Source organism: Mobula hypostoma, chromosome X1 (genome assembly GCF_963921235.1).
Source record: "Mobula hypostoma chromosome X1, sMobHyp1.1, whole genome shotgun sequence".
Classification (NCBI taxonomy): domain Eukaryota; kingdom Metazoa; phylum Chordata; class Chondrichthyes; order Myliobatiformes; family Myliobatidae; genus Mobula; species Mobula hypostoma.
The window spans coordinates 28,803,204-28,831,147 of record NC_086128.1 but is presented as its reverse complement, the minus strand read 5'-3'; the positions used below and the strand labels follow the sequence as shown (position 1 = coordinate 28,831,147).

At 44.0% G+C, this 27,944-nt stretch overlaps 1 protein-coding gene across 5 annotated transcripts in view; it reads right to left on the bottom strand.

Annotated features, from left to right (window-relative positions):
• Nucleotides 1–27,944, bottom strand: part of LOC134340160 (arf-GAP with GTPase, ANK repeat and PH domain-containing protein 1-like) — a 185,663-nt gene that overhangs the window by 68,031 nt on the left and 89,688 nt on the right. For all 5 annotated transcript variants that reach the window (XM_063037073.1, XM_063037074.1, XM_063037069.1 and 2 more), the window contains exons 4-5: nucleotides 8,992–9,077; nucleotides 5,246–5,387 (exon numbers count right to left, since the gene is read on the bottom strand). In XM_063037073.1, coding sequence (XP_062893143.1) covers nucleotides 5,246–5,387; nucleotides 8,992–9,077 — 228 coding nt within the window. The remainder of the gene's footprint in view (nucleotides 1–5,245; nucleotides 5,388–8,991; nucleotides 9,078–27,944) is intronic.

Genomic DNA, 27,944 nt, shown 5'->3' with positions numbered 1-27,944 from the left:
GAAGACTCTGAAGTCAGCTGGAAAAAGGTTCTATGGTCTGATGAAAACAAAATTGAACTTTTTGGCCATCAGACGAAATGCTGTGCTTGGTGAAGCCAAACACCGCACATCATCAAAAACACACCATCCCTACCGTGAAGCATGAGGGTGGCTGCATCATGCTGTGGGGACGCTTCACTGCAGGAGGCTCTGGAAGGCTTGTGAAGGTAGAGGGCAAAATGAATGCAGCAAAATACAGGAATGAGAGGGTTAACATATGAGGAACGTTTGTCTGCTCTTGGACTGTATTCCTTGGAGTTTAGAAGAATGAGGAGGGCCTCACAGAAACATTTCCAATGTGGAAAGGCATGGACAGAGTGGATGTGGCAAAATTGTTTCCCATGGTGGGGAAGTCTAGTACGAGAGGGCATGACTTAAGGATTGAAGGGTGCCCATTCAGAACAGAGATGCAAAGAAATTTTTTTAGCCAGAGGGTGGTGAATCTATGGAATTTGTTGCCACTGGCAGCAGTGGAGGCCAAGTCATTGGGTGTATTTAAGGCTGAGATTGATAGGTATCTGAGTAGCCAGGGCATCAAAGGTTATGGTGAGAAGGCGGGGGAGTGGGACTAAATGGGAGAATGGATCAGCTCATGATAAAATGGCGGAGCAGACTCGATGGGCAGAATGGCTGACTTCTGCTCCTTTGTCTTATGGTAATTCCTGGAGGAAAACCTGAAGCAGTCTGCAAGAGAACTGCGACTTGGGAGAACATTTGTCTTCCAGCAAGACAATGACCCCAAGCATAATGCCAAAGTTACACATGAATGGCTTAAAAACAACTAGAATAATATCCTGAAGTGGCCAAGTCAGAGTCCAGACTTCAATCCAATTGAAAATTTGAGGCTAGACTTGAAAAGTTCTGTTCACTCACAATCCCCATGCAACCTGACCAAGCTTGAGCAGTTTTGTAAAGAAGAATGGGGGAAAAATTGCAGTGTCTAGATGTGCAAAGTTGATCGAGATCTACGCACACAGACTCAAGGCTGTAATTGCTGCCAAAGGTGCATCTACTAAATACTGACTTTGAAGGGAGCGAGTAATTATGCAATCAATTAATTTGTGTTTGATAATTGTAATAAATTTAGACCAACTTGTAGAAATTTGTTTTCACTTTGACATGGGTGTCTTTTCTGTTGATCAATATCAAAAAAGCCAAATTAGATCCACTGTAATGCTGTAAAACAATAAAACATGAAAACTTCTGGGGGGGGAGGTAACTACTTTGTATAGGCACTGTATTTGGTTCCTTTGTGAATATATTGAATAATTTGACTTCAACTGCATTCTGTGGTGGAGAATTTTACAGGTTCACCTATCCTTTAGAAGAAATTGATCTTAAGTAACTTTCCCCTCATCCTTTGGTTGTCACCCAAGGTCCTGGACTCACCGACATCATGAATATCCTTCCTCGTCTAGCCTGCTTAATGCTGATTGTATTTTGTTGCTGTTTGAGATCCCCTCTTATTTTCAAAATTCCAGTAAATATGAATCTAATCCACTCCATTCCTCTTCATAAACCAAATGCCACTGTTCTGGGAATCGGTCAGGTGAACTTCTGCTGCGCTCCCTCTGTATCAACATCCTTCCTCAGAAAGGACAGCACATAATTCTCGAGGTGTGGTTTCACCAAGATCATTGCCCTTCAACTCGAGGATAAGCTAATTGCCTTGGAGGAGATATAATTCTAACTCCATAACTTGGAGGTTCTAACTCCATAATCAAGTTTTATTTCCTGTGGAGCATCAAGAAAGCTCACTTCTGTCCCAGGATACTGATGGACTTTTACCACTGAACCATTGAGAGCATACTCACCAACTGCACCAACTGCATCTCAGTGTGGTATGGCAATTGTCCCATATCAGTCCGCAAAGCACTCCAGCATGTGGCGAAAACTGCCCAGCGGATTATCGGCACCCAATTGCCCACCATTGAGAACATCTACTATAAACACTGCCTGGGCAGGGCGAAAAGCATTATCAGGGATGCATCTCACCCTAACCATGGACTTTTTACTCTCCTCCCATCTGGTAGGTGCTACAGGAGCCTCCGCTCCCACAACAGCAGGCACAGGAAGAGCTTCTTCCCTGAGGCTGTGACCCTGCTGAACCTCACATCACAGCGCTAAGCAGTATTGCACCCATATTGTACTGTCTCAGTACTTTTATATTTGTATGCTGTAGCACTTACTTTTTATTCACAGTTATTTTGTAAATAATACTATTCTTTGCATTTCTGGTCAGATGCTAACTGCATTTCGTTGGCTTTGTATCTGTACTTGGCACAATGACAATAAAGATGAATCTAATCTAATAATACAGCTCTTGTGAGATTAAACAATGACTCCAGTTACATTAATTTGTCTTCTAGTCCCTTGAATTCAGACGGAGATGCTGGTTATCTAACTGAATTTCACAAGTGAAGATGTGGGTGAATTGTGTGCTGGAAATCAAAAGAAGAGGGGATCATTTTACAGTTGGAGCTCAGCTTTTTGGAAGCGATATTCAGAAACCAGGACTCCAACTCCTATGAGGTGTGGGATAGGATGAAGGTGAGTTTTGGGTAAGGGTAAGAAGCGTAGAAACAGATCAGACTTGGTCTCATTGAATTTGTATCAGCCGTAGGGCAGTAGGTTGTACTCTCCCAGTTTGACTCCCACTCCAGGGAGCTGAGCAAGGCTGACGCTCCAGTGCTAACCTGAGGGAGCTGTCATCTTTCAGATGGTTCTGGAGGGCTTGAGTTATAAGGAGAAACTGGAAAGGCTAGGAATTTTGAGCAAAGGATGCTGAGGGGTGATCTTATGGGGTTGTATAAAATCAGAAGTGTCTAGACAAGGTCTTTTTCCCTAAGATAAGGGAGCCTAAAATGAGAGAGCACAGGTCTAAGTAAGAGGGGAAACATTTAAAAGGGATCTTTTTCACACAGAGGGTGATAGTTATATGGAATGAGCTATCAGAGGAAGTGGTAAAGGTTTGAAGATATTTAGACAGGTACCTCGATAAAAAAGGTTAAAAAGGCTATGGGCCAAATGCAGGGAAATGGGACTGGCTCAAATGGACAATATGGTTGACATAGGCAAGTAGAGCTGAACGGCTTGTTTCCATGCTGTTTAACTCTGTCGCATTAAAGTCGAGCACTGTTTACCCTCACAGGTGAATGTGAAAGATTACATACAAGGCTTTGAGACTCTTCCTGAAGATAGCAGGGGACTTCCTGCTGATTTTCTGGGGCCAACATTTATCACTCAATCAACCAATACAACTAACACAGATGACCTGGTTACATCTGCTCTTCCACTTGTGGATATTTTCTGATGTACAAACTGGCCCCCACCCTTCCTACAGTATTGACAGTGAACACACTTCCAAAGTACCTCATCAGCTTTCAGGTGCTTTGGGACAATATACTGGAAATATAAGTTTTTTTTTTCCCTTGAATGCAGAACAGGCTAGAGAAACCAAATGGTGTCAGGATGGACTGACTGACCTTCTGTCCTCTCTGATTTTGCTTATACCCCACACAGTGGACTCTGGCCATTCATATAGGTTTCTCATCACTAACACATCAGGACAGGCAAAGTGCTCTACAGTGACGCTCACTATAAATGTTGCTGATTACAAACACACTGGAGCAGCTGATCATGCTGCTACCTCCCAGCTCCAGCGACCAGAGTTCAATTCTGACCTCAAACACTATCTGTGTGGAGTTTACGTGTTCTCCTTTTGACCAAGTGGGTTTTCTCTGGACACACTGGTTTCCTCCCACATATCAAAGACGTGTGTTTCAGTGGGTTAATTGGTTACTGTAAATTGCCACTGACTTACAGGTGAGGGGTGGAATCCAGGGGAAGTTGATGGGGACCTGGGGAGAACAACATGGAATCAGTGTAAATGAGTGGTTGAAGGTCAGCACAGACTAGAAAATGAAGGGCCCCTTTCCCTGCGTTGATTAAGGATCAGCTTTATAAGCTTCCAGTCTGCAGCCTTGTGAGACTCTAATATCTTCACTCATGAACTATTAATTTATTTTTTGAAGAATTTATGACCAATCAGCACATACTTTAAATCACAACATCCATTTCAGCTGTGCTACCACTGCTCTTCCCCCAAGCTCCTGTCCCTGGATTTTTCCATGGGACATGCATAAAGACTGAGTTTATAAAATGCCTAACCTCTATAAGGGAATAAGGGAGAGGCGGGATTATGAAGGCTGCTTTGCTACAGAGGTCAATTTTAGCAGAGAGTTCATGCCTTATTTCTTGCCTTGTGACCCTGCCAATCACAAAGGCTGAGTTCAAAGGCTTTTTGGAAGTGGTGGAGGGGACAGAACTGGTTGGAGGAAAAATAAGAGAGCCTCGTTAGTGGGGAGGGGAGGGGGGCGGGGCTGCGCTGAGTGAGTGAGGCATTCCACTAAGGCAATCCCTTTGGATCAAGGGTGATTTGTGGTTCTGTGAGTTTTGAGATGATGCATGAGACTAATGTGGCAACCAAAGGCTTCTTAATTAATGGGCCAGGAGGTGTCTGATGGGGTAGATGTGGGTATCATGTGAGATGGTGTCAATCAACCATGCAGGCACACACACACCATACTGTTTGTGCCATTTACACAGAGGTTCCCTGATCTTCTCTGTCTTACTGACTTTTTTGCTTTTATTTGAGAAACCTGTAGAGCTGAAAGATTGCTATAGCTATCAATGCATCCCAAGGTTGCAAGAGGTGCCATAAAAAATGCACACCTTTTTCTTAGCAGTGTCAGGCAATTTGTGGGTTTTATTCTGGGAACTGAACTGGGCTCTCCCTAACTATGAACTGCCAACTCGAACCAGATAAAACTTTTGGTAATGGCTCAATAGCACTATCTGGTGGGTGATGATCCTACAACTTCCATTTATCTACAATCTTCCTGTTTTGCACTACTTATTTTTTATTGTAACCTACAGTTTTTTTTTCTGGAATTACACTGCACTGCTGCCACAAAGCAGCACATGTCAGTGGAAGATAAATCTGATTCTGGTACTGGATCGAAAAGGTTTGGCCCAAAGTTCCAGGAGCCTTGATAGTCTCTGGTTATTCATGAAAACTCTGAACAAATCCAGGGAGCTCTTGGATGCCCTAACATTTGAAACAGAGATGGTTGCTGCTGGTCCAGTCAGACTGATGGGTTCAGTGGTCAGAAACAGAGCACCCAGTGCTCACTGCTGTTCTTACCCTGCGATCCCACCAATATCAGTGGAATCTCAGCTGCATTCCTGTAGTTCGCCAGCCTGGTGTAGTAATTATAGATGGTCTGGAAGCTCTTCTCATTTTCCAGGCTGAAGACAAATATAACAGCATCGACCCATGTGGAAAACTGTGGAGAGAATGGAACAGTGTAAATACGCAGGCCTGTTTCCAGATCGGTGTATATACTGTACAGTCTAAGAGGTGCTTGAAACTAAAGAAGAAAATTGAGTCACACAGCACAGAAATAGGCCCTTCAGCCCAACTGGTCCATGCCAACCAAGATGCTCATTTAGGCTAGTCCTACTTGACAGCATTTGGCCTACAACCTTCTAAATGTAAAATGTATCTACAGAAAAGGAGAACAAACAAGATCAGTTATTCAAACAGAACCAGCACAAGTGTAATGGGTTGATGTTCTCATTGTTGTGCTGCGATTCCTGTGACGTGTACCAATTCCTGTCAGGAGACTGGTTTCTGGCTCCCAACCACAAGGCAAACACCACTGGAAGAAAAGAAAGAACATTGGAAGAACTCAACTGCGAGTGTTGCACCTATGGAAACAAACGTTGTAAGTCAACATTTCAGGTTGAGACCCTGCAACAAAAGCAAGGATGTAATGCTGAGGCTTTATAAAGCATTGGTCAGACTGCATTTAGTGTATTATGAGAAGTTTTGGGCCCCTTATCTAAGACAGGATATCCTGGAATTGGAGAGGGTCCACAGGAGCTTGAGAATAATCCTGTGAATGAAAGGGTTAATGGACGAGGAGTGTTTGATGGCTCTGGGCCTGTACTCACTGGAGTTCAGAAGAATAAAGGAGGATCTTATTGAAACCTATCAAATATTGAAAGACCTAGATAGATTGAATGTGGTGAGGATGCTTCTTGTAGTGGGGGAGTCTAGGGTCAGAAGGCACAGCCTCAAAACACAAGGATGTCCCTTTTGGAACAGAGATGAAGAGGAATTTCTTGAGCCAGAGGGTGGATCTGTGGAATTCATTGTTACAGATGGCTGTAGAGGCCAAGTTATTGGGTATATTAAAAGTGGAGATTGGTGGATTCTTCATTAGTAAGGGCATCAAAAGTTACGGGGTGAAGGTAGGAGAATGGGGCTGAGAGGGAAAAAAAATTGGCCATGATAGAGTGGCAGAATAGAGTTGATGGGCTGAATGACATAATTCTACTCCTCTGTTTTATGCTGAGTGGAGAGTATTCCATCACATTCCAGACCTGTGCCTTGTAGATGGTGGCGTCGGCAGGGTTGGTCACTCACTACAGGATCTTCAGCCTCTGACCTGCTCCTGTAGCCCTAGTATGCATAGGGCTGGTTCAATTGTGCTTCCAGTCAATGATATACCCATCCTCCTACACCACCCTCTTCCCCCACCCCCCCCCACCTCAGGTTGTTGATGGTGGGTGACTCAATGTTAAAGGGTAGACTCTGGCTTGCAGGAGGTGGTCAATACCTGGCATTTCAGTTTTGCATCTAAGATTGATCTTTGGGTAAAATAACAAATGCTGAGCAAGATGTCTACCGCAGGGTTCGAGTCAAAGCCTAAAACAGAGGGCAGTGAAGAAAAAGGTCCAACAATCAAGGAGGCAGTAGCGGAGGAAAAAAGATAAAGGAAAAGTGAAGGCAGCAAAGCTGGCAATAGAAGTAATTTCGCTAGGTCTCAGTCACTGGTTTATGAGTGAAGTGAGCCTCAGACTCAGTGTATATTGGCAACTGTGCTCAGGAAGACTTCACACTATCAATCAAACAGCTAAATATAACTAATGCCAATCTGTTATGGTGGTATTTTAATCATCATGGTGTACTCTGGTTTTCATTTGTTGAAGGAATGTGTGGCAGACAAGAGTGCAGAGATTGTAGGAAATGGACCCATTATACGATTAGGGCAGAGCTCATTAATCAGCATATTATTGGAACAGTTTATTATGCCCATGGGCAGTTAGAAGCAGACAGTTCAAATATTCAACAGCACTTAAAATTTTAATACTTCCTCTATTCAAAATGCTGGATGAATTAAAGATTTTAAAGTGTTTTCTCTCAGTGGCAAAATGTCAAATGCTTATTTAGTTCCTGGTGAGTATAACTGGGCTTGGTACATCAGCTGGAAACATTGCAAAGCTTATTCCAGCCCCAGCAAAACATAGCAGACCTTTATCGGCTCAGCACCTCCGCATTCCAGGCTCTGAGCTGGAACCAGCAGGAGATAAAGAGATTGCAGGTACTGGAATTTGGAACAACACACAAGTTCCAACACACAACTCCACAGTTGCTGCCTGATCTAAGTTCTTCCAGTGCTTTGTGTTAGAGCCAGCAGGAATTGGTTGGTCTGGCCCCCACTACTGCAGCAAGGACCTACCTAATCTTTTGGCATTCACCACTGGGCAACTTAATGCAGGAGGCAAGCTTCCTCCAAACTTCAGGACAGTGCCCTATGGCTCAGATGTTCAATTGGTTACTTCCTTCAATCAGGGGTGTGGGCAGGCTCTTTGACCACTCAGGATGTTACATACAAGTTAAGACTCTGTCATTAATGAATCTGCCAAGTGAGAAATTTGTAACAGAGGCAACTGGCTATTCTTCAGTGACCCATCAGCCAGTCACCTCCCTACTCCCTCTTGCTTGTAAGAGGAAGCAAGTAATTTTACCTAGACAAAAGAGATTCTGCAGATCATGTTAATCTTGAGATACACACACAAAATACTGGAGGAACTCAGTAGGTCAGGCAGCAAGTTGACAAATGGTCAACCTTTTGGGCCAAGACCCTTCATCAGGAAAGGGGCAAGAAGCCAGAAGGTGGACTGGAGGGGAAGAAGTAGAAACTGGCAGATGAAAGGTGAGACCTGGTAAGGGGAAAGGTAGGTGGGCAAGGGAAGAGGGATGAAGTAGAAAGCTGGGAGATGAAGGGTGGAAAAGATAAAGGGCTATAGAAGGAATCTGATCGGAGAGTAGACCATGGAAGAAAGGGAATGAGGAGGGACATCAGAAGGAGGTGAGGTGAGAGGGGAACCAGAATTGGGAGTGGAAAAAGACAGAAGAGGTAAGGAGGAAGTAATCACCGGAAGTTAGAGAAATCAATGTTCTTGCTATCAGAGGCTACCCAGACAGAACATGTGATGTTGCCCCGTCAACCTGAGTTTGGCCTCATTGTGGCAGAAGAGAAGGCCATGGACCGACAAGTGAGAATGGAAAGTCAAATTGAAAGGGGTACATTTTCCTTTCTGTTACAGAATTCATTAAGCAAATTTCAAGATTCTATTTATCCATGCTGCTGGATTGTGTTGTTTTTTTTTAAACAAAGTTTATCTCGCATCGCCTTTTCAACAGAACTTGAGCTTTAATCCAAAAGAATAAAGAAAAGGATTTCCTTTGATGTGAAAGCGCTCAGACAACCTCACAGTACATAAACTGACTGAGCATTTGATTCCAGACAGCACCCCCTCGCTCCCACTTGTGTTATGTTACCAGGAAATGCCAAATACATTGAGGTTGGCTGGTGAACAGAGTAACTGGTCACTAACACACCCAACGTTGTAGCACAATGTAGCCATCACCGCAGCCCAGTTATTCTTGGATCTTCTCATCCACTCCTGTTCTCAACAAGGTAAAGGGTGTTGGATTTTGTGAGTTTGGTGTTGGCATTTGTGAGTCTGGCCTCAGCACCTGATGTGCCCCTGAATCAATGCACCTCTGCTTCAGGCCAAGTTTTGTTAAACACTCACCTGGGCATCTGGAGGACCTCCTTCGTCCCTAATCAGCAGCAAGTGGTTCTGACCATTGACATTTATTTCTTTCTTGTATCGACCACCTGGTAAAGACACAGTGGGATAGAGATGTTAAAGATGCTCAAGACAAATAGACAGCAATTATTTTTTTCTCATGACTGTTTCACGTGTTCTGCTGCTAAGCCTGGGTCACTCACACTGGTTGCGACGTGTAAACCCACTGCTGAAATACTGCAACAGAAATCCAATGGCCATGGAAACAAGTCACAGTTTAACTGCTGTTGAATGAGCCCTTGACTTGACAAGCTTATTACTCCTGTGTTGGGTTCAGTTGTGGCTCAGTGGACTGCACTCTCTTGATTATGAGTTAATATTTTTTGAGTTTGTGCTGCACCCCACAGACTTGAGAGGAAAACTTGAGGATAATGCTCCAGTGCAGTACTAAGGAAGCTCCACACTGCAGGAATGGCATTACTGCGGGAGCACTGCATTGGCAGATGAATGGTATTGAGGAAAGGCTCTGCCAGTTCCTTTAGATGGACTTAAGAGATCCCAGAACACTATTTCAAAAGGAATTATGTAATTCTCCTCAGTGTCCTGCGGCCAATGTTAATCCCTCAACCAAACTAGTAATGTCAGTTTAACTGTATACTTGTTCCCTGTTGCTCAGCTTATCTGCAAACTAAAAACAATTTTTTTTAAACTTCTAACATCAGTTGAGCTGAGATCTTGAAAGGTGGCAAATACAAGTTCACTTTTTCCTGATGACTAGCTACTGAACAACATCTGCCAGACGGTGCTGAGGATGTTCTACGAGTCTGTGGTGGCCAGCGCTATCATGTTTGCTGTTGTGTGCTGGGGCAGCAGGCTGAGGGTAGCAGACACCAACAGAATCAACAAACTCATTCGTAAGGCCAGAGATGTTGTGGGGATGGAACTGGACTCTCTGACAGTGGTGTCTGAAAAGAGGATGCTGTCTAAGTTGCATGCCATCTTGGACAATGTCTCCCATCCACTACATAATGTACTGGTTGGGCACAGGAGTACATTCAGCCAGAGACTCATTCCTCTGAGATGCAGCACAGAGTGTCATAGGAAGTCATTCCTGCCTGTGGCCATCAAACTTTACAACTCCTCCCTTGGAGGGTCAGACACCCTGAGCCAATAGGCTGGTCCTGGACTTATTTCCTGGCATAATTTATATATTACTATTTAACTATTTATGGTTTTATTACTATTTATTATTTATGGTGCAACTGTAACGAAAACCAATTTCCCTCGGGATCAATAAAGTATGACTATGACTATGATTATTTACTTTCTTAGATAGTTAAAGAGGTTCAGCATTTCACCGAACATTATAGCAAACTTCTACAGATGTATCCTGATTGGATGTATTACAGTCTGGTACGGCAATTTGAATACATCAGAATATAAGCTGCAGAAAGTAGTAGACTCTTCCCAATACAACACGGACACATCCTTCTCCATCACTGGTAGTACCTACAGGAGACACTGCATCAAGGAGGTAAGATTCATCAAAGATCTCCACCATCCAGCCTATGTCATCTTCTCAAGGAAACCACTGGACAGGAGAATAGCAGCCTGAAGTCCCACATCACCAGGTTCAGGAACAGCTACTGTCCTTCAACCATTTGGTTCCTGAACCAATCAGCACAACCTTAATCACTACCCTAGTACAGCAACACTTTGACCACATTGTACCACAATGGACTTCATTTGTTCTGTTTTAATTGTGTTTTTCATTGCATAATTGAATATAATTTATGTTCTTCAGATAATGCTGCTTATCTGATGCTATGCACCTGTGATGCTGCTGCAAGTAAATTTTTCATTGGGTGTGTATACATGTACTTGTGCATGTGACAATGAACTTGGTTTTGAACTGGCAGAAAAGAACAAATAAGAGTTAGTTTCAAGCGTCCCAGTACAGGTGCAACAAACCAACTTGCTCCGTGCTATCATTTGGATGGTTCAAAGATCAGCCAACAGCATAATGGAGAGGCCTTCCCATTGGACCAGCAATGAGTAAATGACATCAACTGGTTAATTCCCAACAATGGGCTTCCCCAAGGGCTAACTCTGCCAAAGAGTGTTTGATTGTCCTGGAGCTGGCTACACAGTGTGCTTACCCTCTCCTTTTGGGAAAACAGAAACTCAAATTTCTCACTTAAATTGAGAGAACAGTTCTGTGGGCCTCTGCCTGAGTGGCCAACCCTCACAAACTCTCAGACCACTGGGGGAAATGTTCAATCCATTCTTCAGCTAATGCATGAATGTTTCTCTGTGGGGGAGGGGCAGGTGCAGTCATAGAAAAGTACAGCACAGAAACAGGCCCGTCAGTCCATCTAGTCCATGCCAAAACCATTTAAACTGCCTAATCCCAAAAATCTGCACTGGAACCATGGCCCTCCGTATCCCCACTATCCATGTACCTGTCCAAACTTCTCTTAAACATTGAAATCAAGTTTGTATAGACCACTGTGCTGGCAGTTCATTCCACACTCTCCCGACCCTCTGCGTGAAGACGTTTCCCCTCATGTTCCCCTTAAACTTCTCACCTTTCACCCTTAGCCCATGACCTCTGGTTGCAGTCCACCTAACCTCAATGGAAAAAGCTTGTTTACATTTACCCTATCTATATATATAAGTTTGCTGATGACACAGCAATTATAGGCCGTATCTCGGGTAATGATGAGTTTGAATACAGAGAGGAAATTAAGAACCTGGTGGCATGGTACAAAGACAATAACCTATCCCTCAACGTCAGCAAGATGAAGGAATTGGTTGTTGAGTTCAGAAGGAGTAGCGGACCGCACGACCCAATTTACATCGGTGGTGCGTAAGTGGAACAGGTCAAAAGCTTTAAGTTCCTCGGGGTCAATATCACAAATGAACTGACTTCGTCCAGCCAAGCAGAGTTCACTGCCAAGAAGGCCCACCAGTGCCTTTACTTCCTGAGAAAACTAAAGAAATTTGGCCTGTCCCCTAAAACCCTCACTAATTTTTATAGATGCACCGTAGAAAGCATTCTTCTAGGGAGCATCACAACCTGGTATGGAGGTTGTCCTGTCCAAGACCGGAGAAGCTGCAGAAGATCATGAACATGGCGCAGCCCATCACAGAAAACGGATCTTCGGTCCTTGGACTCACTCCACACAGCACGCTGTCGGAGCAGTGCTGCCGGGATAATCAAGGACACAACCCACCCAGCCAACACACTTTTTGTCTCTCTTCCCTCCAGGAGAAGGCTCAGGAGCTTGAAGACTCATATGGCCAGATTTGGGAACAGCTTCTTTCCAACCGTGATAAGACTGCTGAACGTTCCTAACCCGGATCTGGGCCGTACCCTCCAAATATCCGGACCTGCATCTCGGTTTTTTTGCACTACCTTACTTTCCATTTTTCTATCTTATATTTATGATTTATAATTTAAATTTTTAATATTTACTATCGATTTGTACTCCAGGGAGCGAGAAGCGCAGAATCAAATATCGCTGTGATGATTGTACGTTCTGGTATCAATTGTTTGGCGACAATAAAGTATAAAGTATACCTCTCTAATTTTGTATACTTCTATCAAGTCTCCTATCGATCTTCTATGTTCTAAAGAATACAGTCTGAACTTATTCAATCTTCTAAATAACCCAGGTCCTCCAAACCCAGCAATATCCTTGCAAATTCTTTCTGCACTCTTTCGACCTTACTTACATTTTTCCTGTAGGTAGGAAACCAAAACTGCACACAATACTCCTAATTGAGCTTCATCAACATCTTGTACAACTTCAACATCCCACCCCCTGTACTCAATACAGTGATTTATGATGGCCAACGTGCCAAAAACTTTCTTTACGACCCTATCTACCTGTGACGCCACTTTCAATAAATGAATGTACCTGTATTCCCAGATCCCTTTGTTCTATCACACTCCTCCGTGCCTTACAGTTCACTGTCTAAGACCTAACCTGGTTAATCCTACTGAAGTGCAAAACTTCACACTTGTCTGCATTGAATTCCATCTGCCATTTTTCAGCCTATTTTTCCAGGGGATGCAGATCCCTCTGCAAGCCACAATAGCCTTCCTCGCTGTCTACTACATTCTTGGTGTCATCCGCAAATTTGCTGATCCAGTTAGCTATGTTATCATCCAGATCATTGATATAGATGACAAACAACAAAGGACCCAGCACTGATTCCCTGTAGCACACCACTAGTCACAGGCCTCCACTCAGAGAGGCAACCATCTACTACCACTCCCTGGCTTCTCCCACAAAGCCAATGTCTAATCCAATTTACTACCTCATCCTGAATGCCAAGTGAATGCTAGGTAGTATGATAGAATAGAACCTTCTAAGGCAATGAAGCCGGATCCAACCCCCCTTGTTCACGACACTGGGGACAGGCAGAACCTCAGTACACGGTGATGCTAGAAGGCCATCCCTCAGCCTCCTTCATTTGAGACTATTTGTCCTGCTAGAGGGCCAAGGTTTAAGTTCAGGGTGGAAAGATTTAAAGAGGATTTGAGGTGCAAGGTTTTCACATAGAGGGTGGTATGTATGTGAAAAAAGCTACCAGAGTAAGTGGTAGAGAAGGGTACAACTATATTTAAAAGACATTAGGACACCTATACAGATAGGAAAACTTTAGAAGGATCAAGGGACACAGGCAAATGCGACTAGCTCAGGAAGGCAACTTGCTTGGCATGGCTGAGTTGGGCTGAAGAATCTGTTTTTGTGCTGTAAAACTATGATTCTGACTGCAAGTTTACATTTCCAGAGAATATGCATAGCTTGATACAACCAGACACACTGTTGTCCAACATAATGCGGGTTTCTATGGGTACATTGTCTCCACCATTTCTCAGAGGCTAGCACTTATTTATTTATTATTTTAGAATGCAGTTTTATTCATGTCATTTGCAGCTTTTTTAATTTATTCAGTACTGTCAGCAGCATTCACTGGCAGATAGATCCTTGTGCTGGAAGACCAATGTGCTTCAGGCAGAACAAAGTGCATCTTCCAAGGGGTTGATGATCTTCCAGCAACAGCTAAGGTTTGTCTCAGTATGCATATCTGGGAACAGCCCGTAGAACACAAGGCAGTTATTGCCTATTGCAAATTGCCTCTAAGCTGAGACAATTCAGAAGTCATTTAAGGGTCAGCCATTTTGACATCAATCTGGAGGTGCATGAAGATCAGACTAGATAAGAACAAGATGGCTTCTTAACCACAATTTAAGGGTTTCATAGTCAATATCACACACCTTTTAGTCAAGAGATTTATTTAATTTGCTACATTTAAATTCCCCAGCTGCCTCAGTGGGTTTTGAACGCGTATCTACTCAATAGCAGTCCGGTAGCCTATGATACAGCAACAGATGGACTCAGGCAGGAACATCAAGCAACAAGCTCAGTTCAGGACCGGATGACCTAATTCAGTGAGAGGCAGAATATGGGATTGTTGGAAGGAGCACAGTGCTTGGGGTGGTGGGGGATTGTCAAAGATTGTAACCCAAGTCATCTAAATACTTAGCCCGAGTTCATGCAAGACTGGATGAGCTCCAGCCAGGATGAGTTCATGCCAGGCAGGAAGCCTGGAGGTGTGATGGTAGTGGGGTGGGGGGGGGGGGTGTTGGTAGCAGGAGCAGGAGACTGAGCAGGAATGCAGAGTTTGACCCCATTTCTGTGCCAAGGGGCAAGGTGTTGTTGAGGTCCAAGATATTGTCCTTCCCAAGATATTAGATAGCGAAATGTTTTCAGAATAATTGTCCATGATGGAACTTGGGGAAGACAATGCTAAAACCATCATTGGTGGGAATCTAACTAATCAGTGCTTACAACAGGAATTCTGCAGATGCTGGAAATTCAAGCAACATACATCAAAGTTGCTGGTGAACGCAGCAGGCCAAGCAGCATTAATCAGTGCTTAGTTCAATTGCTTGAAAAAACAAAATATTTGGTAAAATAATGAAAAATATCAACAATTCTTCTGACCCCCTCAAAGTAACTGTTACAAATTGATCTCTCTGTCCCACAGTCAGAGAGTCTTGAGTGTTTTAGTTATTTGCTTAAAAAAACTTTTGCGGTAGTTACATAAAACATTAAAACTGTTGAAATTTGATGAAAAGACTGCATGAAGGCCAAGCTAAAAATAAAGTCTTCAAAACAGCTAGGTAGATAACAAAGAGCTAAGCTGAAGTGAACGGACTGTGTAAGGACCACATCCTGTCAGAAGTGAGCTTCTTAACCGCATCCTGTAAAGTGAAGCAGACTTTCTGAAAAATCAATGTTCACTTTACAGCTGGGGAATGTTTCATTCACTCCCTCCAGAAATTAATAAAAGAAAATTTAAAAATAACATATCTTGCACATTATCAAGGAACTCTACTTCAAACCTTGGCACAACACTATTGGTGGTCAGACATGGGTATAAGAGTGTTTATTTTACTCCAAACCACATTAAGTAATTAGTCTTTCTGCCTTCATTTGGCAACTGCCCCTAGCCCTCACAGAAGCAGATTTTTTGCTACCCCTATTGAATGTGGGTCTCCAGAAATGTGAAGGTCTCCAAGACATAGGGATTACTCTCCCAGACACAGAAAGCAGTCTGGAGAGAAAAATCAGTGGAACATGAAATGAAGCATTGTTGAGGATCCCTACCAGCTATCCCACAATCTCTCAGACCCACTACAGTCAGGAAGGAGATAACGAGGCATCCGGACTAGAACTGCCAGACTGGGTAACAGCTTCTTCCCTCAAGCTGTGAGACTAATAAATCCCCTGTTCTGAGGTCTTGTTACTAGGACAGTGAGCTGTTTACTGTTTACTTGTGCTGTGCACTTCACATGCATCTTGAATTATATTTTATCAACTTATTTGTGGTAATATTTTGTTTTATGTGCTGAATGTGATATATGTTTTGTGGATGCACCATGGTCCAAAGGAACATTGTTTTGTTTGATTGTATATATCTACAATCAGATGACAATAAACTTGAACTTGACCCAAGAAGGGTGGTCCATTTCCAATGAACACTGGTGATTATAATGGATATAAAGATTGAATCAGCAAAAAAAAAGGTTGGTTGGGGCATCAGGACATCACATGCTGTGTCTGAAGGGATATGTCTAACTAGCATTGGAAACTACAGTGTCACAAACTAGGAAAGTCCCTAGCATCATCTGTGGCCAGGATCTGGTGAACTGCTGTAGGCAGAACTAAACATGCAAGACTGGAGTTGGTAGGACCCATCCAATTTCCTTGTGTTTTGTCTCCATAATGACTTCAGCCACATAGCCGATCTTTACATGCAAGAATAACACCCTGGGAAGGGTTTCACTGCTAATGAAATGGTCTTTCTATAGAAGCAATGTTTGGGTTGTGGTTAAAGATAACGGGTGCTCTGGAATGTGAGCTGGGTCCCTTGTTCAGCGACAGATGAAGAGGGAAGACACTGGAGAGAACCAGTTGTAGGATTCAATCCAGTGGGGGAACCATGATTCGAAGAAGCAAGGTGCTGCAGTCGACTGAGGATCGGTGAATATGACTTTTGGAAGAGTTGAGCTCCAACTTGTGCACATTTGACTGTTTAATTATAATGAGCCCTTATCGTTTTTTTTTCTTTTCTTTACTAAGATTCATAAATATAATTCCTTTAATTGTATGCAGTGTTCTGTCTGTTACTTCTGGGCACTGGGTTGTAACAGGGTAGCAAATTACACAGCATCCACAGAAACCGGGGTTTGGGGTGGGGGAGCTGTCCCGGGTTTGGTGGGAGCAGGGTGTGTATTCCCTAGATTTGTGCAGCCAAAGAAACCAGCGGGGTTTCACAAGTCTAGTTGATGTATGCTTCAAGCTCCTCCTCCAAGAGGACAGCTGGCACACCACACAATCCTGGCTCAGTCTCCCACTCCAAAGGGGCCAAGCCATAGGCACAAATCTGTATATTGTTGCAAGAGCTCTAATGGGGTAGGTCCATAAAGGCAGCTCCCTGCTCAACGACCTGATCTGGTTGTCAGTGGGTAGCATTCTCACCTCTGAATCTGAAGGTTGTAGGTTAAGTCCCACTCCAGAAACCACAGCATAGAAATCTAGATTGCCACTCCGGTGCAGTGGGATTTCTCGCTGTGTTGAGGGAGCACCATCCTTGCTGTGGGGTGATGATAAGGGAGTACTGTAATGGTGGAGGGGCAATACTAAGGACGTGCCACACTGTGGAAGGGCAGTGCTGAGGGATGGCCACACTGCGAGAGGGGCAGTACTGTGGGAGGGCAATGCTGAGGGAGGGTCACACTGTGGAAGGGGCGTTATTGAGGGAGGAGTCAGTGTACCATGCTTACACGGAATATGAGAGGTTGCAGCCCCTCTTTTGAGTTTCTCAAGGGGCTGCTGCTGAGGTTCTCGCTGCACTTTAGTCCCGCACTCCTCATATACGGGCACCCAGTTTGGAAGGGGGTGGGACGTGAGGAGGATCTCCTGCTGGGCTTGCTCCTGAGCCTGGCCAAGATGCCCATTCATGGGTCTAGGAGGTGGAGGGTGCAACCCAGGCCGACTGCTTGCCCCTTTTCCAAGGGTACGTTCCTGCCCAGCTGTCCTTGGAGAGGGAGCACATGACTGCAGCGGGCACACTGGGGACTTCCGTGAGCAGTGGGGCCCCTGGGGTATTGATTGTTTTATATACACTAGTAACCATATTTTAATTTGAGTATACTTGCTGTCTTGTAAATATTGACTGTCCGTACCTTGTGTATATGTGTTGTAAATAAACTACTATAGTTTTATTAAAAAAGGGGGCGTTACTGAGAGCTTCAACTTTGCTAACGTAATATGTAGCACTTCAGCGAACACCTTTTCAGACTAATAACACATCAGCAGCCTACTACCTCATCAAAAAATTGTATCAAATTTAATAAGCACATCAACTTCAAATCTCTGATGATTTTTCTTTAAACTTATTCGAGTGATCATTTTCCTGCTAATGATTGCTTTCAGTAGCTGCCAAACAACAGCAGTAAACTGACTGACATCTGGTAGCTGGTAGGTTTTTGCATCTTCTTTTGAATAAAGTGGTGTTCCTTTTCTGCTGCTGATGAATCAATTCTAATTATCATGATGTCTATTTAGGTAAAAGCCTGAGGCAATTTCATTTAATGAGGAAGTAACCCATATTTTGGTTCTTCTTTGCTTGAACCCTTCGTACTGGCTACTAGCTTTCTGAATAATGAGCAAATAGCCGTTGACAGCGTGTATTTCAAATCCAAGGGAACAGCAAGGTATCTGCCTTCATTCACACCCTCCAGAGCACAACGCATTAATATATTTGCATCAGGTCCATGTTCGAATGAAAACCGTGTATTTATATAATGCTGACATATGAGACTGCAAATGCTGGAATCTGGGGGGGAAAAAGTTGTTGGAGGAACTGAGAAGGTCACGCAGCATCAGTAGAAGGAAATGGATAGTCAATGTTTTCAGTTGAGACCCTTCACATGTCCAGGTAAAGGAGCTTGACCCAAAACATTGAATGTCCATCACCCCACACAGATGCTGTCTGACCTGCTGAGTCCCATCAGCAGAATTTTTTTTAGCATTTATATAATGCCTACTTAGCACTAAAATTGGCAGTTTTTGTGTTCTTTCTTGTAAAAATTGTTTAACTAACTTCTTTCTTGTGAACAACAAAAACAACAGGAATTCTGCAGATGCTGGAAATTCAAGCAACATACATCAAAGTTGCTGGTGAACGCAGCAGGCCAGGCAGCATCTCTAGGAAGAGGCGCAGTCGACGTTTCAGGCCGAGACCCTTCGTCAGGACTAACTGAAGGAAGAGTGAGTAAGGGATTTGAAAGCTGGAGGGGGAGGGGGAGATGCAAAATGATAGGAGAAGACAGGAGGGGGAGGGATGGAGCCGAGAGCTGGACAGGTGATAGGCAGAAGGGGATACGAGAGGATCATGGGACAGGAGGTCCGAGAAGAAAGACGGGGGGGGGGGTGACCCAGAGGATGGGCAAGAGGTATATTCAGAGGGACAGAGGGAGAAAAAGGAGAGTGAGAGAAAGAATGTGTGCATTAAAAAGAGTAACAGATGGGGTACGAGGGGGAGGTGGGGCCTAGCGGAAGTTAGAGAAGTCAATGTTCATGCCATCAGGTTGGAGGCTACCCAGACGGAATATAAGGTGTTGTTCCTCCAACCTGAGTGTGGCTTATTTAATGCTGTGTGCCTGTGATACGGCTAGAAGACACCTGTGCATGCGGTAATAAACTCAGTATCGACCTCAGCACACTTCAAAGCAGCTGGTGTAGTGCAGGAAGCACTGCAGCCAATTTGCACACAGCACAGTCCCACAAAGTGATGACTACACCTTCTGCTTTTAAAAGACAGTAGGAGATTCATAAGTATTGACCCAGGGTCCAAAACTTCTTCAAGAAATGTTGTAGGATCTTGTGCATATTCCTGAGCACTCTGGGGGTTGGTAACTTTTTGGATAAAACAAGCTGCTGCAGGAACTCAGTGGGTCAGACAACAGCTGTGGAGGCAAAGTGATAATCGATATTTTGGGTCAAGGCTCTGCATCAGGACTGAGCGTGTGGAAGGGAGTTACCCAGTATAAAAAGATGAGAGGGAGGGGGTGAGGCAGGCGATAGGTAAAACCAGATGAGGAGGGGTTGATGGGAGATGGAACCATTTACTGCACTGTTGGTAACTTGATACAAGTCAAGGGTGAAGTCTGAGTCATCTGGTTCTGTGGCAAACTGTACCAGAGAGACACACTTATAATTAGGCAGTGACAGCATAAGCGAGAACACAATGAATGCATTTGCAATTTTGCAACTGTTCAAACTCTTTCTCAATTATGTAGACAGGTCAATAAACAAGCTAGTGTTCACCACATGCCCAGAATCAACTTCCTAAAACACAGGATTCAAATTCTAGAATCCCAGGTAATGTAAACCCAATTTGATTTATCTGGTTACTGCAAACCCCTGGAAATGGGACTGAGGAAAAAAAGCTTCTTTAACTAAAGTAAAAAATGTGTAGGTTGCTGCTGGCATCTTAGGTCAAGAGTTTATTTAGACAGTTCCACATCCGTGCAGGGAATCAGCTAGGCAGCAGCAGGAACCAGAAACAAATGCTGCGAATTTCTCCACATTCCATTATGGACCATTTGTGACAATGTGAGCCTGCCCTGGGAATGACAGTGTGAAAAACCCATGGCAAAATTAAACACCAATTTTGTTTTTTGGTTGTTTAAAGCTTCTCTGAAATGTCTTGGGACATTTTTTGCCACATTAAAAGTGCTTTAGAATGATAGAAAGCTTATAATACAGCCAGAGGCTGCTGAGCATATCATGTTGTACCAGTTATCTAAATGCCACCTTCCAGCACCAGCTTTGTGTACGTGCAGGTTATGGCTCTTCAAATACACTCCCAAGTACTGTTTAATAAGATACAAGTTTCTGCTTACACTATCTTTCACAGTGATAACTATTTCCTTGTGTCCTTAGAATAAAGGCAAAATAGCAGGTTTAGGCAAAACAACAGGAAATCTGCAGATGCTGGAAATTCAAGCAACACACATCAAAGTTGCTGGTGAACGCAGCAGGCCAGGCAGCATCTCTAGGAAGAGGTACAGTCGACGTTTCAGGCCTCAGGACTATCTGAAGGAAGAGTTAGTAAGAGATTTGAAAGTGGGAGGGGGAGGGGGAGATCCAAAATGATAGGAGAAGACAGGAGGGGGAGGGATGGAGCCAAGAGCTGGACAGGTGATAGGCAAAGGGATACGAGAGGATCATGGGATAGGAGGTCCAGGGAGAAAGACAAGGGGGGGGGGAACCCAGAGGATGGGCAAGGGGTATAGTCAGAGGGACAGAGGGAGAAAAAGGAGAGTGAGAGAAAGAATGTGTATAAAAATAAATAATGGATGGGGTACGAGGGGGAGGTGGGGCATTAGCGGAAGTTAGAGAAGTCGATGTTCATACCATCAGGTTGGAGGCTACCCAGACGGAATATAAGGTGTTGTTCCCCCAACCTGAGTGTGGCTTCATCTTTACAGTAGAGGAGGCCGTGGATAGACATGTCAGAATGGGAATGGCATGTGGAATTAAAATGTGTGGCCACTGGGAGATCCTGCTTTCTCTGGCGGACAGAGCGTAGGTGTTCAGCAAAGCGGTCTCCCAGTCTGCGTCGGGTCTCGCCAATATATAGAAGGCCACATCGGGAGCACCGGGCGCAGTATATCACCCCAGCCGACTCACAGGTGAAGTGATGCCTCACCTGGAAGGACTGTTTGGGGCTCTGAATGGTGGTAAGGGAGGAAGTGTAAGGGCATGTGTAGCACTTGTTCCGCTTACACGGATAAGTGCCAGGAGGGAGATCAGTGGGGAGGGATGGGGGGGACGAATGGACAAGGGAGTTGTGTAGGGAGCGATCCCTGCAGAATGCAGAGAGAGCGGGGGAGGGAAAGATGTGCTTAGTGGTGGGACAAGGTTTAGGGAGCCTTGGTTTTCAAGCCTGGTTAAGAGAAGGAGGTGTGCAGCAGGTATAGATAGCAAAGAACAAATTAGGTAACTGAGGAGTATGAGAAGTACAATAGAACACGTAAGAAGAAATCGGGGGGGGGGCGGTAAAAGAATGCATTAGGTTGCTCTCGCAGACAAGGTGAAGAAGGATCCCAAAGGCTTCTGCAGATACGTATATTAAGAACAAAAGAACAGGGCCGGCTGGTGGCACAACGACATCGGCGCCGGACCCGGGAGCGGAGGTTCCCAGGTTCGAAACCAGTCGGGTCCACTCCCAAGTACACTTTCCACCCGTGCCGGGTTGAGTGTCGAGATCACAACTTCACCTCGTAAAATAAAAGGAAAAATACTGTGAAAATGTCTGTGTGAGGAGAGGTGTGTCACACAGTCTCTCCCTCTCTCTCTCGTTCTGCGCCTTGTAAAAAGCCATGAAAAAGATATCATCACAGACACGCAGACGCACATGCACAGACTCGCACGCATGCAGGCACACGCCAAAAAAGAAACAAAAAAGAACAAAAGAATAGCAAAGGGCAAAATTGGTTCTCTTTAAGATCAGAGTTGGTCATCTATGCATGGAGCTGAAGAAGATGAGGGAGATCTTAAATGGATTTTTTGCATCTGTATTTAGTCAGGAGATGGACACAGTGTCTATCAAAGCAAAGCAAAACAGCAGTGAGGTTATGGACCATATGCGGATTACCAAGGAGGAAGTGTTTGTTATCTTGATGAAGTTTCAGGTGGATAAATCCACAGGATCTGACAAGGTGTTCCCTCCGGCTTTGTGGGAGGCTAGCGCAGAAATTTTATGGGCCCTAGCAAAGATATTTAAAAACATTTTTAGCCATGGGTGAGGTGCTGGAGGATTGGAGGATAGCTAATGTGGTTCCATTGTTTAAGAAAGGCTCTAAGAATAAGCAAAGGAATTATAGGCCGGTAAGCCTGACCTCAGTAGTGGGTAAAGTATTGAGAGCCACTATAAGGGACCAGATATGTACAGTGGCATGCAAAAGTTTGGGCACCCCTGGTCAAAATTTCTGTTACTGTGAATGGTTAAGTGAGTAGAAGATGAACTGATCTCCAAAAGTCACAAAGTTAAAGATGAAACATTCTTTTCAACATTTTAAGCAAGATTAGTGTATTATTTTTGTTTTGTACAATTTTAGAGTGAAAGAAAGGAAAGGAGCATTATGCAAAAGTTTGGGCACCCAAGAAGATTTGAGCTCTCAGATAACTTTTACCAAGGTCTCAGATCTTAATTGGCTTGTTAGGGCTATGGCTTGTTCACAGTCATCGTTAGGAAAGGCCAGGTTATCCAAATTTCAAAGCTTTCTAAATACCCTGACTCCTCAAACTTTGTCTCAACAATCAGCAGCCATGGGCTCCTCTAAGCAGCTGCCTAGCACTCTGAAAATTAAAGTAAATGATGCCCACAAAGCAGGAGAAGGCTATAAGAAGATAGCAAAGTGTTTTCAAGTAGCTGTTTCCTCAGTTCGTAATGTAATTAAGAAAAGGCATTTAACAGGAACGATGGAATTCAAGTTGAGGTCTGGAAGACCAAGAAAACTTTTGGAGAGAACTGCTTGTAGGATTGCTAGAAAAGCAAATCAAAACCCCTGTTTGACTGCAAAAGACCTTCAGGAAGATTTAGCAGACTCTGGAGTGGTGGTGCACTGTTCTACTGTGCAGCAACACCTGCACAAATATGACCTTCATGGAAGAGTCATCAGAAGAAAACCTTTCCTGCATCCTCACCACAAAATTCAGCGTCAGAAGTTTGCAAAGGAACATCTAAACAAGCCTGATGCATTTTGGAAACAAGTCCTGTGGACTGATAAAGTTAAAATAGAACTTCTTGGCCACAGTGAGCAAAGGTATGTTTGGAGAAAAAAGGGTGCAGAATTTCATAACAAGAACACCTCTCCAACTGTTAAGCACGGGGGTGGATCGATCATGCTTTGGGCTTGTGTTGCAGCCAGTGGCACGAGGAACATTTCACTGGTAGAGGGAAGAATAAATTCAATTAAATACCAGCAAATTCTGGAAGCAAGTATCACGCCGTCTGTAAAAAAACTGAAGATGAAAAGAGGATGGCTTCTACAACAGGATAATGATCCTAAACACACCTCAAAATCCACAATGGACTACCTCAAGAGGTGCAAGCTGAAGGTTTTGCCATGGCCCTCACAGCCCCCCGACCTAAACATCATCGAGAATCTGTGGATAGACCTCAAAAGAGCAGTGCATGCAAGATGGCCCAAGAATCTCACAGAACTAGAAGCCTTTTGCAAGGAAGAATGGGCGAAAATCCCCCAAACAAGAATTGGAAGACTCTTAGCTGGCGACAGAAAGCGTTTACAAGCTGTGATACTTGCCAAAGGGGGTGTTACTAAGTACTGACAATGCAGGGTGCCCAAACTTTTGCTTCGGGCCCTTTTCCTTTTTTGTTATTTTGAAACTGTAAAAGATGGAAATAAAAAAGTAATCTTGCTGTAAGAAATGTGTCATCTTTAACTTTATGCCTTTTGGAAATCAGGCCATCTTTTATTCGCTTAGCTTTCACAGTAACAGAAAATTTGAGCGGGGTGCCCAAACTTTTGCATGCCACTGTAAGTATTTGTTTAGACAGGTACTGATTAGGGATAGTTAACATAAGAACATAGAATAGTACAGCACAGTACAGGCCCTTTGGCCCCCAATGTTGTGCTGACCCTCAAACCCTGCCTCCCATATAACCCCCACCTTAAATTCCTCCATATATCTATCTAGTAGTCTCTTAACCTTCACTCGTGTATCTGCGTCCACCACTGACTCAGGCAGTGTATTCCACGCACCAACCACTCTCTGAGTGAAAAAGCTTCCTCTAATATCCCCCTTGAACTTCCCACCCCTTACCTAAAGCCATGTCCTCTTGTATTGAGCAGTGGTGCCCTGGGGAAGAGGTGCTGGCTATCCACTCTATCTATTCCTCTTATTATCTTGTACACCTCTATCATGTCTGCTCTCATCATCCTCCTCTCCAAAGAGTAAAGCCCTAGCTCCCTTAATCTCTGATCATAATGCATACTCTCTAAACCAGGCAGCATCCTGGTAAATCTCCTCTGTACCCTTTCCAATGCTTCCACATCTTTCCTATAGTGAGGCAACCAGAAATGGACACAGTACTCCAAGTGTGGCCTTACCAGAGTTTTATAGAGCTGCATCATTACATCACGACTCTTAAACTCTATCCCTCGACTTATGAAAGCTAACACCCCATAAGCTTTCTTAACTACTCTATCCACCTGTGAGGCAACTTTCAGGGATCTGTGGACATGTACCTCCAGATCCCTCTGCTCCTCCACATTAAGGGCACATTTGACAAACTCTACCCCATATGGCTTTGTGTGTGGTAGGTTGTGTCTGACCAATCTATAAAGTTTTTTGAGGAATTTACCAGGAAAGTTGATGAAGTAAAGCCATGTTGTCTACGTGGACTTTAGCAAGGCTTTGGACATGGGAGGTTAGACAAGAGGTCAAGTCGTTTGGCATTAAAGATGAGGTAGTAAATTGGATTCATGAGAGAAGCCAGAGAGTGGTAGTAGATGGTTGCTTCTCTGACTAGAGACCTGTGATTAGTGGAGTGTCACAAGGATCAGTGCTGGGTCTGTTGCCATTTATCATCTATATTAATGATCTAGAGGTTAATGTGGTTAATTGGATCAGCAAATTTGTGAATGATACCAAGACTGTGGGCATTGTGGACAGTAAGGAAGACTATCAAAGATTGCAGCAGGATCTGGACCAGCTGGAAAAATGGGTTGAAGAATGGCAGATGGAATTAATGAAGCTAAGTGTGATGTGTTGCACTCTGAGAAGACAAACCAGGATAAGACACTAGGAAGTGCGGTAGAACAGAGGGGCCTGGGAATACAGATCCATAATTCCTTGAAAGTGGTGTCACTGACAGATAGGGTCATAGGCTTTTGGCACATTGGCCTTCATCAATGTATGGAGTACAGGAATTGGGATGTTACCTAATCTGGAGTTTTGTGTGCAGTTCTGGTCACCTATCTACAAGAAAAATTAGTAAGGTTGAAAGAGTGCAGAGAAAATTTCCAAGGATGTTGCCAGGACTTGAGGATCTGAGTTATAAGATAAATAATACATAGTTACATAACACAATATTTATTCCTTAGAATTTAGGGGAATGAGGGGAGATTTCATAGAAGTTAACAGAATTATGAGGAGGGTAGATAGGGTAAATGTAAGCAGGCTTTTTCCACTGTCTGGGTGCAGGTCATTGAAAGTAAGAATAATAGTTTTCATAGACTAGAAGGGCCTGTTTCTGTGCTGTAGTGCTCTATGACTCTAATCTCCACATAAGCTCTACCCCACCCCCTCCACTAGACAACGTTGAGAGGGGATCATCTCCAGCCATGGCTTTCCAGCTGTCAAAGCTATCAATGACATTCAGAAATACTTCTAGAAGCAAATTATTTAAAAATAATTAAGCATTTAAGTGCTATGGGTGTGTTTCAATGTTGAAGTGGCAGTGCCTCAGAGGGATGGTGCTGAGGAAGCACCGCACTGTTGGAGGGATAGTGCTGTGGGAGTACCACATTTTCGGCGGGGGGGAGTGTGGTGTGAGTTGGTGCTTATGGCCGGTGCTCCCACACTGTCAGAGGGACAATGCTATTGGAGTACTAATGTCAGAGGGAGGGAGCACTGCCCTGCCTATGGTGCTCTCCTTGAGAAGAGGCATTATACAAAGCTGCATTCGCTGACAATATTTCAAAGAAGAACAGGAAAATTATCGATGGTGCTCATTTCGGGTTACAGACTGTTTGTGGGAGCTTGCTGGGCATGAACAAGCTGCTGTCTTTCCTACTTTGCAATAGGGGCTGCATTTCAAAAGTACTCTGTTTTGTCAAACACTTGGCAATGTCCTGAAGGGCCCAAAAAGATTCTATAGAAATCTGCCCTTCTATCAACATATTCAGCAGGCTCAAATCAAAGTTGACAACTCCTGAAACTTTCATTTCCCTCCCTTCCTACCTCCTGGCAGTCAGACTCTATACCAGCTTTTAAAGAAAACTTGTCAAAGAAACTGGAAAGGAAACAGTCCTTTTTTGACATTCTGATGATTTCCTGCTTGGAGGCCCAAGAGATTAATCTTTCATTTCTCAAGACTGTGGGACATTCTCAAAGAGCTGGCAACCGAATTCATTGTGTCCTGAAAAGTGTTTATTTGGTCTCTTCCATTTCAGCGAATGATATGGTCTAAGTGATTTGTAATGTGGAGTCAATAAATTCATAGCCCTTGCCCATTTCTAGCCTCTCCCTAACCACAGGTTGAAGGGATTAAGACATTGTGGAGTGGCCCATCGGTAGAGGGGATGAGGGTGGTGCAGAGTGGGGGAGGGTTGTCAAGGCTGAAATGTCTTCAAACAGGACCGAACAGAGGACATCCCAGATTACTGCCACTCTGTGGCTGAGGGAGATTCAGGGCCACTTTGCTCACCAGAGCTGAGTCCATTTGAATCAAGGGATTAAAACCTAACAGCACATGGGTGTGATTGCGTGGCATTGGGCCTGAAGGGTCTGTTACTGAGCTATAAATTTCTAAATCTTGCTAAAGGCACAGAGAAATGTTGTCTGAATCAGGGTTGTTGCACTTGGGCAAGTGAAGTGGCAACTTGTTAATAATGGCCAACAGCTAATCAAGCTTAATGCTTAATCAATTAGTCTCAAAATATTCTTTGTGAGGCCATTGTGCTGTTAATTGGCCTCAATTGGCATGAGCTCATATTTCAACCACAATAATGGATCTTTCTTCTGAATGTATCATTCCCTCAAGGCCTCCAGGTTAGAAATATTGAAGTAATTAAAATTTAATAGATTACTAATACTCTGCATGTGTGCACTTTCATGTTAAATTTGCAATGGGGAGCACACATTTGCTTTATGGTTGATGCCCAAATTAGTGGCACCACCAAGGCTGCCTGGCAAAGCCCCCAAGGGTGGTGCCACACTGGAAGGCAGCCAGCTCCACATTAGGCTAACTCTTCCACAAAGTACACTTAGGAGATTTATATCCAGTGAACATTCGCATAAAAGAGACCTCCATTGTGTGAAGATACCGTTCCTGGGTGACAGACTCAGCTGGTGAATTTCCTCATCGATGCACGGACATTGGGAGGCACGCTTTAATAGCTCTGCATTTCTTTCCCTCCCTAACAATTGGGTACTTGCCCTGGGGAATATCGTGAGCACAACTAAATCCATGGGGGCACTGGATGTGACACCATGATTTACACAGCCCCCCCCCAACTCCTTAAGTAGTCTCAGCTACAAGTCATCAATAGCAATAGACCATTCCATTTATTTAGGCAGCATAGGCACAGGAGATTCTGCAGATGCTGGGAATTT